Below are 17,876 nucleotides of genomic sequence, written 5' to 3' on the forward strand. Positions count from 1 at the left end.
CGCTAACAGGCGAAACTATTAGCACACCAGCGATCGCACCTTTACGCCAAAAGGTTGGCGTATGAACATGTTGGAGCGGGCTACATGCTGGATTGAATCCTTGTTCTCATATTAGAGTTCTAGGCTCCATGCAGCGGACTCCTCTCCCTCCCTACGCTTGATCAGCACCTGCGGCTCCCTCGCCGGCTTCATAACGCTCAGTGGAATCCTCCCATCGTCTTTTACTGGCAACGCAAACGAACCACCCGTCTTCACATCCACGATGTCCAACATATGCACGCAGAGAGCCACGAACCCTAGAATTTCGTTCTGCGCAAAATGTCGACCTGGACAGATCACGCTGCCTCCACCAAAGCCTCGGTACGCTGCACTCGACACGCCCTTGGGAAGCGCAGTCGCGGTTATTTCGGTTGCGGACGAAGATGCCGAGAATTGCTCGTTAGTGGTCGTGGCAGACATAAAGCGTGAGGGATTGAATTTGTTGGCATCAGAACCCCAAACCGAATCTAGTGCATGGATGACTCCAGAGGCAATCTGTACTATGCCCCCTTGGCGCAAAAGATAGGGACGGTGACCGGGCGCTGAGACGGTGTGCGTATGCATAACAAGGCGGACAGAAGATAGGTTCGCAATCGAGCGTATTGTCTCGCGGTACGTGGATACCAACAACGGACATTTCGTCTTCAATTGCGCTACGTTTATTACTTTCTCTCTTGGACCAACCGGTGCGCTGCGCATGCACAGCACTGCTTGGCTCGTTTCTTCGCGGATCCTCGCCAGAAGCTCCGGGCGGGAGAATATGTTCGCGAGCACCCAGAAAGTTGTCGGCACAACGTTACCAGTGACGCCGAAGAGCAGGATGAGCTCAGCGTGCCCAGCCATCTTCGTCGTCAACCCGTGCTTGAGATTTATCTGGACGCGCTTTTGGATCATGGGCGATGCGTTGCGATAGTGTTCTTTGGCTACAAACTCTTCAAGCGCGGCGTTGATGGCTTTACGTGCGAGATATGGTTTCCTCGCGGTGAGAGAGGGGAAGATATCGGCCATTACAGCTATCATTCCTTGTTCCCATGTCCAGAAGTCTTGCACTAAAGACGGGTTCAAAGCAAAGGGATTCTGTGGTCCGTAGATGGTGAACGCGTTTCCGACAGTGAATATCCGCTTCACAAAGTCCATGAGTGAAATCTCCACGCCCGTTGAGCCCGGAACGAACGCGTTCAGCAGCATCGAAAATTGCTGCAGCTGCACCGCACTCATCTCGTTCAGGCTCGGCCCCGGACTCAACTCCCTCGCCACCATGCTTCCCGCCTCATGCATCAGCCCTTCGTGCGGTCCATGTTCGCCGCTGATGTTCCACCGAATGATTTCCATCGTCGGCTCGTCTAGATCAACCAGCCGTTTCGTGACTTCCAGGATCATTCCGTAGAAACTAGTATTCTTGCTGGCTTTCTGAATTGTGCCTGCGAGGGCGGGATCGATCACCACGATGGTACGGCCGGTCAGTGTGAGCAGGGTGTACATGGGGTATTGGGTTGACGCGTTGACACGGGCGAAGTAGGAGGCACCATGCCAGAACATGCCGATGACATGACCTACATAGGGTAGGTAGAGGTGCGGGATCAGGGGAGGTTCGTCTGCGTTTTGGAGCGCGGCCAAGAGGCACTCGGTATCGAAGAGGAATGTGGTGAGACCATAGAACAGGAGAAAGATGGAGCGTGATGCCGGTGAGAGGAACCAAATGGATGTAAGAAGTGCGGCGATGTGGAGAGTCCATGGGATGTTGGCTGCGAGGAGGCGTGATAGGGTTGACTGTGGCATTTTGTAATGTTCTAGTACAGTCGTGATATGTCTTTTGCTCTGCAGGCAAGATATCTGGGCGAAAGCTACATGTTGAGCGTGCAGATGCGAGATGTTCACGAGAAGTGGGGTTGTAGGATCCCTGACTGGGACTTGGGCCAGATTAGCCGATCAGAGACCTGGTTCGGAAATAGGAGGAAATGTTTTTTTTTGGGAAGGTGACAATTTGGGAAAATGCACCCTTGGATTGTGAGTTGCCAAAAGTTCATGATATCATGTCATGATACTTTCATACAAGACCCTTGTCGAAAGCGTTGAGTGTGCAGCCCGACATGGAGTATTTACGTCCATCGAGTATATTCAAACCTACCTTGAGAGAACGATAGCTTTTCGAAGTCTAAGCATGGTGGATACACGCGTGTGACCTTCCGGATGGCAGCACGTGACTGGATCACGCTTCACGTCCGATCTTCCGCGCATCGTACTGGCAGTGGCTTTGAGGTGTGATTGCAGATACGTGAGCCTGGTTTTTAACATGTTCAGAGCGAGTTCCACAGTTGCTGTGCAGCTACTAGATTCCGGCATCTTTAGCCCTCCGCGCGATTATTGCTTGATCAAAGGGCGCGCGCTAACCCGCGCAAACGCTTGGTGCATCCTTCCGACAATCTACAAAACGCAAAGGATGCGTCTCCATCGAACGGCTAGCAGAACCGCAGTTTTCTTGTCCTAGGATGTCCTCCACGTTGACCGAAGAGCGCATTGAGCTCACTGAGCTTGCCAGTACAGACAGGATCTCGCTCACAGCGCGCCGAACGGACACCATTCAGCCGCCAGATGAAGTTCCAGAAGACGCAGAAAACATCACCACCGCGATCCCTGATGGCGGTCACGGCTGGGTCGTCATATTCTGTTGCTCTGTCACTGCATTCTGGAGCAACGGGGTCATCAACTGTTGGGGGGTCCTCCAAGCGGCACTCCTCGATTCCTCCCTACGCTCGGTCCCAACGGCTACAGTCTCGTGGGTTGGCTCATTAGGCCTTGCACTCAGCGCTTTCCTTGGAATCTTTGTGGTTCAGTTCATGCGCTGGGCCGGGAGTCGACGCACTTCAATAGCCGGCGTTTGTTTGATGGGTGCAAGCCTCATCAGTAGCGGTTTCTGTACCGGAGAAGTTGGGGCGCTCTTCGGAACGATGGGCATCCTCGCAGGTCTGGGGATGAGCATGGTATATACAGTGTCAAATGGCTTGCCAGTGCAGTACTTCTCCGGACACCTGGGGCTCGCAAATGGCATCGTCAAGCTGGGTGGTGGTATCGGTGGTTGTGTCCTCGCTATTGCAATCGAAGCATTGTACCGTCGCGTGGGCATCGCATGGACGTTCCGAATTCAAGGCCTCGTTACCCTTGCGACCGGCCTTCCAGCGGCATGGATGCAAAAAGATCGTGTCCGATTGCGCCGTGTTCCATTGGTCGACTTCTCAATGTTTCGATCTGTTCCATTTATGACAGTTTTTATTGCGGGCGCGATTGGATCGTTCTCACTTTTCGTCCCACCCTACTTCCTACCGTTGTTTGCCCAGAGCATCAATTTAAGCCCGAGCACTGGTGCCGGCCTGGTTGCCGCATTCAACGGTTGCAATGCCCTGGGGAGGTTCGCCGCAGGGCCCTTGTGCGATAAGATTGGGCCCGTCAACATGTTCCTTATAACGAGTGTAGTTAATGGAGCGAGCATGTTGGCTATATGGCCAGTCTCCAATTCAATTGGCCCACTTGCTGTCTTTGCCGCTCTCAATGGTGCAGCGAACGGCTCATTCTTCACAACTTTACCGACGGTTGTTGCGAGCATGTTTGGTCCAGGTCGCGCTGCCGTGGCAATGTCTATGGCTGTCGCTGGATGGAGTGGGGGCTATTTGATGGGATCGCCCATTGCGGGTTATCTTCTACAGGCTGCAGGCGGTAAACAGCAGGGCGGCCAGGGCGTGGGCATCGAAGTGTATCGACCTGCCATCTTCTACGCTGGCGGAGTGGCCACCGCTTCGTCTTTGTTCGTGTTGTTGGCGAGGTTTAAAATGGCGAAGAAGTTGGTCGAAAAGGTCTGAGCAGGAAAGGAAGTCGTCGTGAAGCTCGGCGGCGACGCGTTCGAGCACAATTCTCGCAACATTATGGACATTGCTCTAGCCAAGCGAGCTTGAACCAACAGACGAGCCTAAAATTCTTAAGGTGTGGAACGCTCTATCACACACAGGTGTGTGATTTGGAAGAGTATCAGGATAATGGATGTCGTGCGCGCTCGCGCACGCATTCAGACAGAGCACTTTCGTTGCTGCATATATTTATACCGACATAAGAGGTTCCGCTACTACTATTCATCGTGATTGAGACTCTGTTTCGCCATTCGATAGCAGTCTTGCTGATTGAATTTCTCGCAAATTGTTGCCTCTGTAAACCAGGTATACCTAAGACTTCCTGCTGCTATACTACATTCCAACACATGCGTACAGAGAGGGGATATTAACGCATTAATGTGTCACCCGTTTACAGTTCCAAATCATTGACATGGCTCTTTTTGGGGTGACCCATCCGGAACAGATCACTTTGTGACATTGTTCGATCGCTGCTACTAGAGGTTTCCAATCACCCTACCAAAAGTATCGCCCTTGATGTGGATTTGCGGAATATCATCATTGAAAGCAGCATCTCTGGGCTCGATCTAAGTAGTTGCTGGCGATATGAACATCGAGTTATCCTATACTTTGAAACATCAACGGCATTGTCAAACGTCGGCATTGGGGTCAGACTCCACCAAGATGCTCCCGAGTAGTGCAGACTAGACATACCTGAGCAAAGGAAGGGAAAGCCATGTTAATGAGCATCAGATGCATGTAATTTCGTAATTGCGTCATCGTTATCATTTGCGATTACGATCGCAATCGTTTCCCTTTCCATTCTACACGGATTACAACACCATCTTGAAACGCGGGTCTCTGTCATCGCCCTGACCTTCCCAGGCTGCATTTCTTCCGTTCGCCTTGTCACGGTTCAGCTTCCACACCCATGCCGTATTCGCAGCGATTCTATGTCTCATTAGCCGATGTGTACTCTCGGACCTCAGGCACTTACAAGATCCATGCTGCACAGAGCAGGCCTAGCATAATGGTGTGGCTCTTGTGGAAGTGAGGAGCCTCCTTCTTCTGGTATACAAAACTTGCAACGAAACCTCCAGCGTTCGCAATCATCAACTGTAGCGCCGAAGTCGTTGCACGCTTATAGTGTCCAGCCGAGTTATTACTATTCCATGAAAGGATACACGGCACAGATGCATACATTCCCGTAGCCATCATGAAGGTCATTCCGTATTGGACGTGTGGATTGGTAGTCTGCGAGATGATACCGTACCCGATGATGGCAACGGGTAAGGAGCAGAGCATGACAGGCCCACGCAGTGCAAGCTTGTCGGAGAGGATAGCGACGAAGACTGTGAATACCGCTGCGACTGCATATGGAATGACCGTCCAAAGCTGTGCTTCATTGGGGTCGCTGGCGAATTTTAAGTTGTTTATGATTGTAGGCAGGAAAAGGCCAAACGAGTACAAGCCACAGAGAATGGAGAAATAAGCGAGGGCGGAAAGCCAAACTTGCACGTTGAAGATGCCGCGTTTGACTTCTTTCCAGGAGAAGGGTTCGTGAGCGCTGTTTTCCTCATCCAAGCGCCGGCGAGCATGTTCTTTTTGTTCCGCATCTAAAAAGCGTGCGGCCTCGATGGAGTTTGGAAGGCCAAAGTAGCTGAAGGCTCCGATGAATACGGTGAGTAAACCCTCGATGATAAAGATCCACCGCCAACCGGCAAGGCCGCCCCGGTGACCAATGGCGTTCAAGCCGCGAGCAAGCAGCCCACCAAAGGCACCGGAAAGAGAAGCAGCAGTATAGAAGATGCCGATGCGGAGAGCAAGCTCCGTGCGCCGGTAGAAGTGTGAGAGATAGAGGACCTGTGATTATCAGTGACATTGTAGTTGGTAGGTTGTAGGAAGAGTGTTACCATGCCTGGGAGGAGGCCACCTTCAGCGATGCCGAGCAACGCTCGAACAGCGACAAACGAACCAAAGCCCTCCACGAAGCCAAGACACATGGTCAGAGTTCCCCAGAGAGCAGTCAACAGAGGGAGCCAGATGCGCGGCGACATTTTCTTCAAGACCAGATTACTCGGTAGCTCACTGGATGTGAAGTCAGCCTCGATTCGATCTTCAACACAGCCGGGACGGCGCACCTCGCAATGTACGTGGCATAGAATGCGCACAGGCCAATGGCGTACTCATGATCCGTCATGTGTGTATCGGCTTGCAAGCCAAGGATTTTGGCATTGCCCACATTGGTACGATCAATGAAGGAGCAGAGGAACAACAAGGCTAGTACGGGCAGTATCCTTCAACCGTCAGTATGGCGTGCGGATTGAATGTGCATTACCATGATACCTGATGTCCATCTTCCACAGCACCTGGCGGGTTAGATGCGGTGCATGTCCGAGATGAGCCGCCATTTCTTCGTCCGGCCTCGCGTCTTCTTCGATCTTTTCGTCGCGCATCTTGTCTGGTGCAAAGGTCATGGCGGCTCCAACTCGTGCTCCGGCTATCTTCAGCTCTGCCGTTGTAGAAAGGAAAACAGTAGGCGAGGAGAGAAGGTACAAGGCTAGCAGCCATTGGGGACGTGTTTAATATAAGCAGGCTGACGCTTGACACAAAGCGCCAGGATTACGGTTACTTCCCCGTGGGGGGTTCGGGAGCACAGAGCGCGGCCTCGGACCCATGGCCAAAGCGGGGAAACATGACTCTGGGACCGCCGGCGGCACCTGATCTGGGCCCGAGGCTTCGAATATGTAAACAGCGCGTCACCCAGGCCGCCAGATCGACTCTGCGCGGCCACCTTGTTTTCCTGGCCCGAAGGCGGAGACGAACCGAAGAGCCATAAGAGGGAGCAGGCTGGGCGGGACGTGGCAAGCTCACCGAAGCTTTGCGCTGAGGACGGGAGGGCTTGGCCGCCAATGTCTGGGCGCTTTACGCCGAGCTTGTCCGACAGATGTACATCGAAATTCAAGACTTTTAGCATGCCTCTACTTGTATCCAAGTCTATCAGATGCTATGAATCGCTTCAAAATCGTCCCATCGCCTTCACCACTCCTCCATATTTTTCAAGTCCTCTGCAACGCTAAACTTTGCATCCGTCTTGTTCTTCACGTCCTCCACAGTGACCCCTTCCGCCACCTCAGTCAACGTCAATCCGCCCCTCTTCCTGTCCACCTCAAACACGCACATGTCTGTGATGATGGTGCTGACGCACTTTGCGCCTGTAAGCGGCAGCTTGCATTCCTGCACAATCTTGCTGCTACCATCCTTCGCCACATGCTCGGTAGCCACAACCACCTTGGTAGCTTCGGGGTTGCCAACAAGGTCCATTGCACCACCCATGCCCTTGAAAACCTTGCCGGGGATCATGTAGTTTGCTAGATCTCCCCATGTGCTGACCTGGAGCGCGCCGAGAATCGACACATCAACGTGACCGCCGCGAATCATGCCAAATGATTCGGCGCTGTCGAAAGTGGACGCTCCGGGAAGTAACGTGACCGTCTGCTTGCCGGCGTTGATGATGTCGGGGTCAACTTCTTCCTCTGTAGGGTGTGGACCCATGCCTAGTATACCGTTCTCGCTTTGCAGCCATACTTTGGTGCCATCGGGCACAAAAGTTGCAGCCATTGTCGGGATTCCGACACCCAAGTTGACATAATATCCATCCTTGAGCTCCTTCGCCGCTCGTCGTGCGATTCGGTTTCGGCGCATAGCATCCTCGCTCTGGTTTGATGGTCTGCCATCGCCTTTTGAATCGCGCAGCTTCTTGATCTCGATATTCTTCGGTGCGGTGGCTGGGACGATCCGGTTGACAAAAATGCCAGGCAAATGAATGTCATTCGGGCTTAATGATCCGACCGGCACGATTTCCTCGGCTTCGACGATGGTCAGGCGCGCGGCTTTCGCCATGATGGGCCCGAAGGCTTTGGTGGTATATCTGTACTTCTTAGCAAGCACCGTGTTACTTGGCTGTTGTTCTGTACCTGAAGATACAATTACCCTGCTCGTCAGCTTTCCATGCCCTCAATATCGCAACATCGCCAGGCAATGCAGTCTCCATCAAGTACTTGCGACCGTTAAACTCGCGAACCTCGCGCGGCGTACCATATCCGATGACATTCCCTTCGCTGTCATGCTGCGCCGGTATCTTTCCATCCTGTAACAAGGTATTGACTGCGGTCGGGGTATAAAAAGCTGGGATGCCTGCACCCGCTGCTCGTATCCGCTCCGCCAAGGTACCCTGGGGGCACAGCTCAATCGTAATGCCACCAGAAAGATATTGTTTCTCCAGTGCTTTGTTGTTCCCTAGAAAGCTTATGATGAGCTTGTTGACTTGCCCCGACTTCGTGATCAGAGCCAGTCCACCAACGTCTTCAATGCCAGCGTTGTTCGATACGGCGGTCAACGAATGCAACGACTTGGCGCCGCGGGTTTGAATGGCGTGGATCAAGGTATCCGCGACACCGCATAATCCAAAGCCTGCGCTAAGTACAGTCGACCCTGACTGGATGTCTGCGACAGCTTCGTCGGCGGAATTGAAAAGTTTCGACCGAGAGCGATCGATTGTAGGTTGCCTAGGCTCCCGCGACGCTGGAACAGTCTTGAATCTCTTTTGAGACGCGAACCTCCATCTGCTATCCACATATCGCGCGGCACGCAATTGTGCAGGTACAGGTCGATTTGCGCATATGCGCGAGGGAAGGGTGAGAAGCAACCGAGAAGAACCGTCCATTGTGAACTTGAAACGAGAAAATCAAAAGTTTCAAATTGCTCGCGAGACGAATATATTGCAACGGGAATAACGTCGGAATTTACCGGTATCGGACAGCTGTTGTCGCGGACATTGGAGAGAGGATGCGCGCAGTGGAACGCGGTAGAAGACCGGTAACCGATGACGCGCGCAAAGGTGGGCTCAGCGACGGAGCCAGAAATGCCTCCGCGGTGGGGCCGCGCGGTAATCTTGCCGCGGTTACTGGTCGACCCTGGTTGCAGTGTATACTTCAGAGTTGTTTTGAGGCATTCGGGTCTCGCAGAGTACTCCATGTGTGGCTGAACGTTGACACTGGCTTTATCTTTGTACTCAACGAACATATCCGAATGTCCAGGAATTCGGAGGCGTTGCGTCATTCTGGACGAAGCCTTGACCGAGAATACTGTGATGGCTTTTCTGTCGTCGGAAAGGAAACTATTGTACAAAGTCCGTGACGCTACAAGATTGGTGAACCTAGCCGGCTCGTATGGGCGGCTCTTAGAATCCTGGGTCCAGCGGGTTGATCCAATCCATCCACATGAAAGAGTTTGGATCCTGCATCGGTATATCCAGAAGTGAAGAATTGAAATCGCCAACATTCATCACCGTCTCAATAATCTCATTACCGGACATGGCGGAGAATTGGAGTGGCTCTGGCCATTGATTAGGAAGCTGATACTGAGGCTGAGCTGAAGACTGTAGCAGGTCGGCAGCGGGTGCGAACAGCGAGTTGGTCGGAGCTTGAGGCTGGGAGACGTAGTTGAATGAAGCTGGCGGCGGTACAGGTGGAGGTAGTTCTGGTGCCCGCTTGACCAGCTCGCGTAAACTCTTGCCGTATATCACCGAAGCCCCATTCCTGTGGCTTGGTGTGCTTCCAATGCGTTCCAGTACAGTAGCTGTCTCTTCAATTAAATTACGAACGCTCGGTGCTAGATTGTAACTTCCGTATGGAGATGGCGCGCTTAGTGTCAGCGCAACGCAAGCGGCGAAGCAAATCATCGTCACTGTGTTGTTTGGCATCGACTTCAAACGCACCTCGCCTTGTATTGCCACACGCATGACATTCAAGGCTGCTGACAAGGTAGAACCGCGAAGCAGTCGTTTGACCTCTAGTGGGGCAGTGGGATGATTGATAACGTGGCTATACGCCGACAGTCGCGTATGCGGGAGAAGTATCTCGACATATGGTGGGAGGATCTTCTGCTCTCCTTCGCCGATAGTGTGTGTCCATTTCGCGATCCATGTGTTGAAGAAGCCTTCGATGGTCGATTCAATGTCTTCAGCAACCTTTGATCCAACGTCGCCAGACTGGTACGAGTCGCACTTGGAGCGAACAGATCTGAAGAGGTCGTCAAGATCGCGTCTCAGCACGGCCATAGACACTAGCGGCCCATCTTGTGGATCTGGGGTCATGTCGATGTGCCAGATGTCGCAATAGGTAATTAATGGTGTGACAGTAGCACAAAAGGCACGGCCACGAGCCAACCCTATGCCGCGATCTAATACGAAAAGCGCTATCCAGGCCCGCTCGCGTCTTCGAAGCATCTGCTTGCCAAACTCTGATGTTATCTCAACGTCTTCGAAGCCATCCATCGTCAATGCTTTCCTCGCGTCGAGGCAATGTCCCTTTGGTACTCGTTTGAGTATATCTTGATCGAAACATGACGATGGCACAATGATCTTGTTGAGTGACAAATCTAACGCAATGCTCAGCGCTGTGGACATATATAGTCCAGTATCGTCGTCACCGGCATTGAGTCCGGGATGCATCCATGGCACGTTTACCATGAATGCTATAACGATCTCTACTGAACGAAGTCTGCGCGCGATCACCTGCTCAGCCATGAATTTTCTATGCACTAACAGTCGTTTGCACATGGCAGCAGCTGACGGTAAGAACAAGGAAGATGCTGCCAACAGTGAAGTAAGGAGGAATGCTGACTGTCCCCGGCAGAACGCTAGTGTGTGAGTTGCCTTGTCTGTACCCCAGCGGGTGTGGGCCAGCTTTTCGTGATAACTAGATCAACGTCAGCCCTCAAAGTTTTCCCACCCTTCAAGCGCCAATCGTGCTTGATATACAACATCTTGGCGAATCTACTGAATCAGACTTACAATGACAGAAGCAGCTCGGCTTCTTCTTCAGTCACTAGCCCCAAATCAATCGGATCATAACTGGGCCCACGATCCAGACTGGCTTTGATCGGTAGAAAGAATCGGTGGACGTCGGACTGTTGGTCCACATCGCTGCACAAATGTGAGGTAGATGGGGTGAAAGGGTGGTCGTTGGACTGTGGCGATGTCAAGCGCAGATCCGAGGCGCGCGCAAGTAGTTGAAGAGGATTTTCGGCATCATCTAATGCTTGCTGATCATCACTCACGTGCGCCACTCCCTCTGAAGGTGCAGGAACGCTGCTTGAAGGGCTGCTGTTCGATGAAGCCCGACTACCGCGTGCTTCGAGGAGAAGTTGCTGCAGTTGCTCCACGGTGTTTCCGCTTGAGCTTGGGTCTGATTTGGACTTTTTGATTGCTTCTTCAATCTGGTGGAGCGCCTTTTCAAGCCCAGTCCGCTTACTGGAAGTTGTCAGGAATAGTAGAGAGGATTATTTTCGACTTACTTCCTAACTCCTTTTTGTCGTCCAATATGGAAACCCCCTGGAACTACGCATTCGGTCCCTGAATGAAGACATTTTTCGCAAGCATCGGCTCCAGGGCCTCTTTTACACCGGATCTTGCTCCTTCGACAGGCCATGCAGGCAGCCTGCTTGCTCGCCATAATCGCAAAGACAAACAAAGTTTCGAGACAATTTGTGATCGGACACTCCGCTTTACAAGCTGCTGTATCGCTGCAACATTGAGTCTGAGGCAGTGACAAGTTCGGGATTCAGACGATCGGAGGGCCGGAGAAAGCACGGATAAAGCTTTTTTGTTGGCACATGCTGCACTGCAGATGCAGCTATAACGTCACATGTAATCGGAAGGCGATCGTTGATGAAAACGTCCCATAAGCCGCGTATTCGCGCAACCTGACGATGAAGGTTGATGAACATTGCAGGTTGGTCCCTCTGAGTAATCCAAGGTGTAGCCGAATATTTGTGAGCCGCACTATGCCATTACAGGGTAGCTCCTGCCTCACGTCCGCTTCGTGCCGACCACCAAGCCTGCAACACCCCAGTCTGACGTTGGCCTTATCCGAACGTTTGAGAATCTCATCGCTGGGGTGAGTTGAATCTAACTCTACTGACAGCCTGGATCTTTCGACACAGCACCACTGCTGGTTAGTTGCAACGGTCAACACTTCACCAACCGCGTCATTGCCTCGAACCCGCCACCCGATGAGTACGCCTACTTGCTCTATTTTAAAACACCCGGCGCCTTCATACTACTTTTCCCAAATCTGAAATAGCTATACGGCCTTGTTATTTAGCCGGAAGCACCAAGGTCCGACCCGCATTACCGTTACGGAGTAGAGGGGGCCGCACTGCTACCAGTAGCCTCCTCCCTAGTGCCCACTTGAGCGGAACCGTTGCTATCAGCGTTCTGCTTCTTCGTCCATCCTGCAGGCCGCCCCTCGAAACGCTCCTTAGCATCCTTAGTAGCTTCATATTGCGGCACACTGCGTTTGACTTAGCACCATGGGCAGTCTCTCCCTCCTGGACGCGCGATACTCTTTAGTCCAGTCCGGCCGCAACTGGCGGTACTGCTGCCTCGCCGTGCAGATGTGCAGCAAACTCTCGTCTTTGTCTGTACGGACAGCCTTCAATTCCAGTGCCGCAATGGCAGCGTCAACCACAGCATCGACGTAGGTACGCATTTTTAGTGCTGGAAAGTGGTGTGCACGTATGTAAGAGAAGTTGTGAGGAAATGAGAGAAACAACTTGGGTGGGACATCACAACTGATAAAGCCACGCATGGGTACGTGGTAGCGGTTGGCGTTCACGTTCACTTCGATCATATTTCATCCCGCCACAAATGATACCCTTCATGCGCACTTAGAGTATTTCCTAGGCTCTAATTTGTAAAGGCTCATCCAGCTAGCCATAGATGTATAGGATGTAGGTGACAATCAACTAAGGCACGCATTGCCCATCTAAGGCGGTAGCCAGAGATGCAGAAGTGTGATTGTCAGCATCAAAGGCTCATGAGTTCACCCACGCAGCCCCTTCACTGTTTGAGATCCTACATTTCTCGAGCGCTAACATCAATTTCAGCAGAAGGCTAAAATACTACGGCGCACAAATAAACGAAGATGTCTAATCGGACTTTATCAATTCCCGAGTGGATGCATAGTGTAGGAAGTAAGCAAGGATCGTATAGCGCACAGGTTCATTTCCTTCTTGCGCACGAGTGTGGACGTGGCCTGGTGCAATGGACTATATGTCAGATATTATGTTTCGTAGATCCGAGCGCACATCCAGTCGCGTATGAAAAAAGTGCTACAGCTAATTAGGCTGCAGCACAAAAAAGTAGCTCGGGGATGTATCAGGAGTTGAGTTACCCTACAAAACCTCATACATGTCTAAACGGAAGATACCAAAGAAAATCATTATGAGCCAGGTGTGCCGGTTCGCTGCGAGCCAAATAACGATATTACACTTTATAGGCAGGGTTTTTCAATTGTGAAGGATCATTGCATCCTTCTGTAATACTTCCTTCTCGCATACGCGTTGTCATGCAGAACAGTGATTGGGCGCACCGTGGCTCTACCGTCTCACTCTCACTCTGCATCGCCACATGAGCTGACTTAATGAGAGGCGAGGTACGAGCGCGGAGCAGTGCTTGAGCGGGTGACTTACACGTAAACAATGCACCGCAGGTTAGTGATCAGATACTGCAACGTGCGACTGGCAGGAGTTGGAAGTGTCTCTACTTGAGAACAGTCGTACTAAAGAAGTATAAAGAGCAGTCCCTACTCCCCGTTACTGTACCCAGCACCATCACATCGAAAGCTTCTCGCCCATTTGTTCCTATTATTCACTCCATAGCTCGCCACTCAAGCTCGCTTCAATGTATTCTAACGCCCTCATCGTCCTCATCCTTTCTGCCATCGCCTCCGCAGCCCCAACGCTGCAAAAGCGTGTCTCTGCTTCCATCACTCTTTTCCCTGACAAGAATTTTGGCGGAGCCGGCTACACCATTCCGTTCGACATTGAAGGGGCAACATGTGTGTCTCCCTAATCTTTTCGCGGGTGCACACTAATATGCTTAGGCGTCGCCGCAACCCTTCCTTCTTCCACTGATCTGAAAGCCAGCTCGGTGCGCTTAAGCTCCCATAGCGGCTTCAACTGCCGCCTGGTTGCAAATCAGGACTGCAATATTGATGATGTCAACAATGCTACTTGGTTCTTCAATGGTGAGTAGCTTCGTGCAAATTCGAAAAGATACTATTGATGTGATGCTGACGAGGACCGTAGTTGATATTTCGGATTTGTCGACCGACGACTATATGCACATGGAGGACCGCGTGAGGTCGGTGATCTGCACATCTGTGTAGTGTAGCTGTGGTGAAGATGATCGTATCTGTGGGTCGATATGGACGGGAGGAGCTGGGCGTGTGAGGCGGTCACGGTAGTTGCTCGAAGCGAGCTTTTCTCAAGTAGTGCTTAAACAGTACCGTCTTTTCCTGAATAGGCTACATCAACTCGCAATGAATACAATCGACACAACGCGCTGCCATATGCTATGTGTGTCGCCTGGACTGCCGCGTCTTCCTCACAGCTCTCACACCCTCAAGTTTTATCACTGTTCCGTCACTTGAAGCACACTCGTTCGCTAACGCCGCCACCCAACATAACGTCGACTCACATCCATAACACATTGGAGTCTTCAAAGCCAGATACCGCCATTCAACCCGAGTACTTGCAGCTGTCACCGCACCGCGCTGATAGTAGCGCCGGCGCAGATGAGGATACTTTGTCTGGGCACTCTGATGACAGTGCCGCGCGGAGAAGAGGTAGTGAAGGGTGGATGAGACCACTGGGACTAATGGTTTTGATACAGAGACGAAGCTTTGCCGCAAGAAGCTCTAGCAGCTCCAGGGCCCGGTGTGTCAGATGTAGAGTTCCGAACCTCGCTTGAGAGAGATCAGCGGGCTGTTCGAGAATGGATGCGTAAGTCACCATACGACACAAACAAGGGTTTGCTGATTATGGCAGTCTGCGAAAAGGTTGAAGGTGAAGTTGGATTGAGCATGCTCGCAGCCCCGGAGCCTCCTGTCACGAATGAGCAATTGACACCTTCCAGAACAATTGTGAATGGGTTTTATCACTGTAGGTTGATGAATATTGAGACCGATGTCGCTGCTGCTAATATTGGAATCGTTGTGCTGTTTTTCGTTGCTTTCAAGGGAACGGTGGTGAAGCGACGCGGTCATCGTGTATGACACACCGGAGTTTGGTAGAGATGAATTGAAGTAGACCATCGATAAGGGCCCTAGGATATTATATCGCTTGATCATGCAAACCTGTCGCGAATCCCCTGTTCTTGAACCATCTATACGCTTTCCCACAGTGCGACCTACGTGAGTGCCACCTTTGGCTGCAATGCTTGACCCGGACCTGTTAGTCCACGTCTCCATCCCTTTCCTCAACACGAGCCTTTTTGCCCTTGCCTTTATTGTCTGTCTCCTCCGTAGGGTCAGCACCCTCAGCATACCCCCTCTTCACACTGCCACTTGCCTCCCCTTGCGCCTTCTCTTCAGCTTCTTGCTTCTTCTTTTTCTCCTCCTCTTCATGTCTCGCAGCCTCCTCCGCAAGCCGTACCTCTTCCGCCTCTCTCTCGGCACGTAATCTCTCTTCCTGCGCCTGTACCATTCGCTCGCCAATGCCTGGCCACAGGCTGGCGACAAAAATGGCGAAGGCGCGTTCCGTAGCCCTTGCTGTTTCGTGCACCCATCCAAATCGTTGATCATGGTGTTGCTGCTGCAGTCTCCGTGCGGCCTGCTCCGGGGTTGAGTTGCGATGAGGCTGTGCTCGCCGGTTCTCCTGGCCTTGCACATTGGCAATTGGACGATTCTGGCCTTGTTGAGCGGCTACCCGTTCAGGGAATCCAAGAGCTCCAGGTGGAAGAAGCGTTTCGAGATACCCGCGCACAGCGGCGAAGTGCTCCTCGAAGATGCCAACTTGTGCAAGGTAGACAACACCTGCAATGAGGCAGATCATAACCGGTCTGTACCAGCCGCCGCCGCCAGCGAAGAAGTAGACGAACACGGCCAGCTTAAAGATTAGCCACAGGTGACCTGCGATATTGTCGACGCGATTGACTTGGACTCCAGGTGCGGGTGCCGCGGCAGGTTGAACAGGATTCGCGTTCTGGCCGTGAACTTGGCCTTGGGCTGGAATCGCATTGTGAGCTGGTTGTTGAGCTTGAGCAGTTTGTGCGCCAGTTGCAGGGAGGACATAAGCAGGAAGTCTAGGCGTATGGTTTTGAACGGCAATTTGGCGCCCGAGATTACCAAGTTGGTACCTGTTGACATTGAATTGCTGGGAAAATGACTGGAAAGACATAGCCGGGGGAGTTGTACTGTAGGTACCGCGTTGGTCGAACAAGATGCCCACGGGACCTTGTGGGCTCGAGAGGATAAAAAGCTCTGTGGGTACGTTGGAAGGTGTTGACTGAGTGATATCTTGGGCCTGGGTCGAAGCAGCTGGTGCGTTGGTGTTAGCGGCTAAAGGTGCGGCTGAAGAAGTTGCTGGCCCAGGGGCATCCGATCGGGGCAGTTGGTCGAGCAACCTATTGAATTCTTCGGCTTGCCGGCGCAAATCCGACGCCGATTGCTGTAATGAGACAAAGTCACGATTCTGTGCCATCAAGGGGTCCGCCACCAGAGACGCAAGGCCTCGGTCCACATTGTCTAAGCCCGTGATGAGGTTCCGCACTGTGAGCCTGATTTGGTCCACGCGCCAGACTGGTGGATTTGCCGCAGCAAGTGCACTAACCGAGGCAGCTTGACCGCCAGGTGGTTGAAGTAGGACCCTCACATTTTCCATCTCCTGCCTTGCGTACTCCATAGTCCTCCTTATGCGTTGCAACATCTGATCCGACACATTTCCAAGCGAAGGTGAAGGGGTTCGTTGCCCAGGGAAGCCGAAACCGGGGCCTGGGTGAGGAACAGGTCGCGAGAGTATGGCCTGTTGCTGGTTAGGGTTGAAAGCAACGTTGGTGATGTTGTTCCATGTCACCGTCCAGCGCTCCCCGTTCGGGCCAATGCCCTCTTGACGAACTGTACGTGTATGGTTGCCAGTGGGAAGGTTTGGCAAGCCCATGGGTGGCCGTGGTGGGACCTGCTGTCCCTGGGCTTCTCCTTCCGAAGTCGGTGTCTCTGTTTGTGCGGGTGTCTGGGGATTAGGGAGTTGGACTTCATGATCCCTTACTACTTGGGCAAATTGCTGCTGGAGGTGTGGAGGGAACGGCGTTTGCGCGAATGGTATCGGCTGCGGGTTCCTAATGCTTTGCGCAGATTGTAGATGTGGAGGAAGCGGAACCGGTCGAGTCCCCAGGGGAATGAGGGGCGGTGGGTGGTGGTGATGATGGTGTGGGTGATGGTGGTGGTGCGGCTGCGGTACCTGTGGTTGCGAGTTCGGTCGAGGTTCTGGCAGATTGCGAAAGGGGTTCGCTTGCAGAGGGCTCTGAGGTGGTGGTTGCAGTGGGTTCGGCGGGGCGCTCGCTGAATGTGGAGCTGGTGAGGGTGCAGAAGCTGTGGAAGGTAGCTCGCGGAGGACCAGGTGGAGGCTTTGGTCTTTGGATTCGCGTATGTTGTCGGCACCAAAAATATTGGCCAGTGTGTCGTTGTCGTTGGCTACTACTCGTCCCCGATATATAAGGCGCATGCGATCAGTTGCCGGTCGGCTCGGTGCGGCATCTTGTATTGTTTGTCGAAGCTCTCGAATCGTCGTGGTAGCGGGGAGATCTGCAAGGTGAATGCCGCCCTCCACCTCGGTCGACGGCGAGAGGATCTTGAGGTTGACTGCTAGCTCTAATTCCTCGGCCATGGTTGTAAGCGGTTGCGTGGAGGGTAGAAGGTCACGTTGTGGAGTTGGCGGGCGTGTCTGGATACGTTGCGCTTAGAGCTTCTCAGCTTAGAGAAGAGGCCACGCAATCGCTGGTTGCGCAGCAATAAATGCGGGTATATTGCCGTTCAGAGCGTCGAAGTGTTTGAGGGTAGGTCTTCTCTCGCCGGTCTCCCGTTATCAGGTTATAATTTTGAACATGGTGCTCCA

At 52.6% G+C, this 17,876-nt stretch overlaps 6 protein-coding genes across 6 annotated transcripts; 1 reads left to right on the forward strand and 5 right to left on the reverse strand.

Moving 5' to 3' along the window:
• Positions 1 to 111: 111 nt before the first annotated feature.
• Positions 112 to 1,818, reverse strand: N0V89_000763 (uncharacterized protein; the record flags this gene model as incomplete). Its single annotated transcript, XM_056209583.1, has 1 exon — positions 112 to 1,818. The coding sequence occupies one exon, from the start codon at positions 1,816 to 1,818 to the stop codon at positions 112 to 114; it is 1,707 nt and encodes a 568-aa protein (XP_056076405.1).
• A 710-nt stretch (positions 1,819 to 2,528) lies between these two features.
• N0V89_000764 (uncharacterized protein) lies at positions 2,529 to 3,893 on the forward strand (the record flags this gene model as incomplete). Its single annotated transcript, XM_056209584.1, has 1 exon — positions 2,529 to 3,893. The coding sequence occupies one exon, from the start codon at positions 2,529 to 2,531 to the stop codon at positions 3,891 to 3,893; it is 1,365 nt and encodes a 454-aa protein (XP_056076406.1).
• Positions 3,894 to 4,750: 857 nt separating this feature from the next.
• N0V89_000765 (uncharacterized protein) lies at positions 4,751 to 6,394 on the reverse strand (the record flags this gene model as incomplete). Its single annotated transcript, XM_056209585.1, has 5 exons — positions 4,751 to 4,868; positions 4,915 to 5,780; positions 5,831 to 6,005; positions 6,059 to 6,214; positions 6,264 to 6,394. 5 exons carry the CDS (start codon positions 6,392 to 6,394, stop codon positions 4,751 to 4,753), a joined length of 1,446 nt encoding a protein of 481 aa, XP_056076407.1.
• A 562-nt stretch (positions 6,395 to 6,956) lies between these two features.
• N0V89_000766 (uncharacterized protein) lies at positions 6,957 to 8,643 on the reverse strand (the record flags this gene model as incomplete). Its single annotated transcript, XM_056209586.1, is given in 2 exon segments — positions 6,957 to 7,894; positions 7,911 to 8,643. The coding sequence occupies 2 exon segments, from the start codon at positions 8,641 to 8,643 to the stop codon at positions 6,957 to 6,959; spliced, it is 1,671 nt and encodes a 556-aa protein (XP_056076408.1).
• A 516-nt stretch (positions 8,644 to 9,159) lies between these two features.
• Positions 9,160 to 11,434, reverse strand: N0V89_000767 (uncharacterized protein; the record flags this gene model as incomplete). Its single annotated transcript, XM_056209587.1, has 3 exons — positions 9,160 to 10,678; positions 10,774 to 11,232; positions 11,277 to 11,434. 3 exons carry the CDS (start codon positions 11,432 to 11,434, stop codon positions 9,160 to 9,162), a joined length of 2,136 nt encoding a protein of 711 aa, XP_056076409.1.
• Positions 11,435 to 15,218: 3,784 nt separating this feature from the next.
• On the reverse strand, positions 15,219 to 17,648 carry N0V89_000768 (uncharacterized protein; the record flags this gene model as incomplete). The annotated part of the gene is made up of 1 exon (XM_056209588.1): positions 15,219 to 17,648. One exon carries the CDS (start codon positions 17,646 to 17,648, stop codon positions 15,219 to 15,221), a length of 2,430 nt encoding a protein of 809 aa, XP_056076410.1.
• Between the last annotated feature and the right edge of the window lie 228 nt (positions 17,649 to 17,876).

The sequence above is a fragment of the Didymosphaeria variabile genome, assembly GCF_027946475.1.
Source record: "Didymosphaeria variabile strain IMI 356815 chromosome Unknown scaffold_1, whole genome shotgun sequence".
Classification (NCBI taxonomy): Eukaryota; Fungi; Ascomycota; class Dothideomycetes; order Pleosporales; family Didymosphaeriaceae; genus Didymosphaeria; species Didymosphaeria variabile.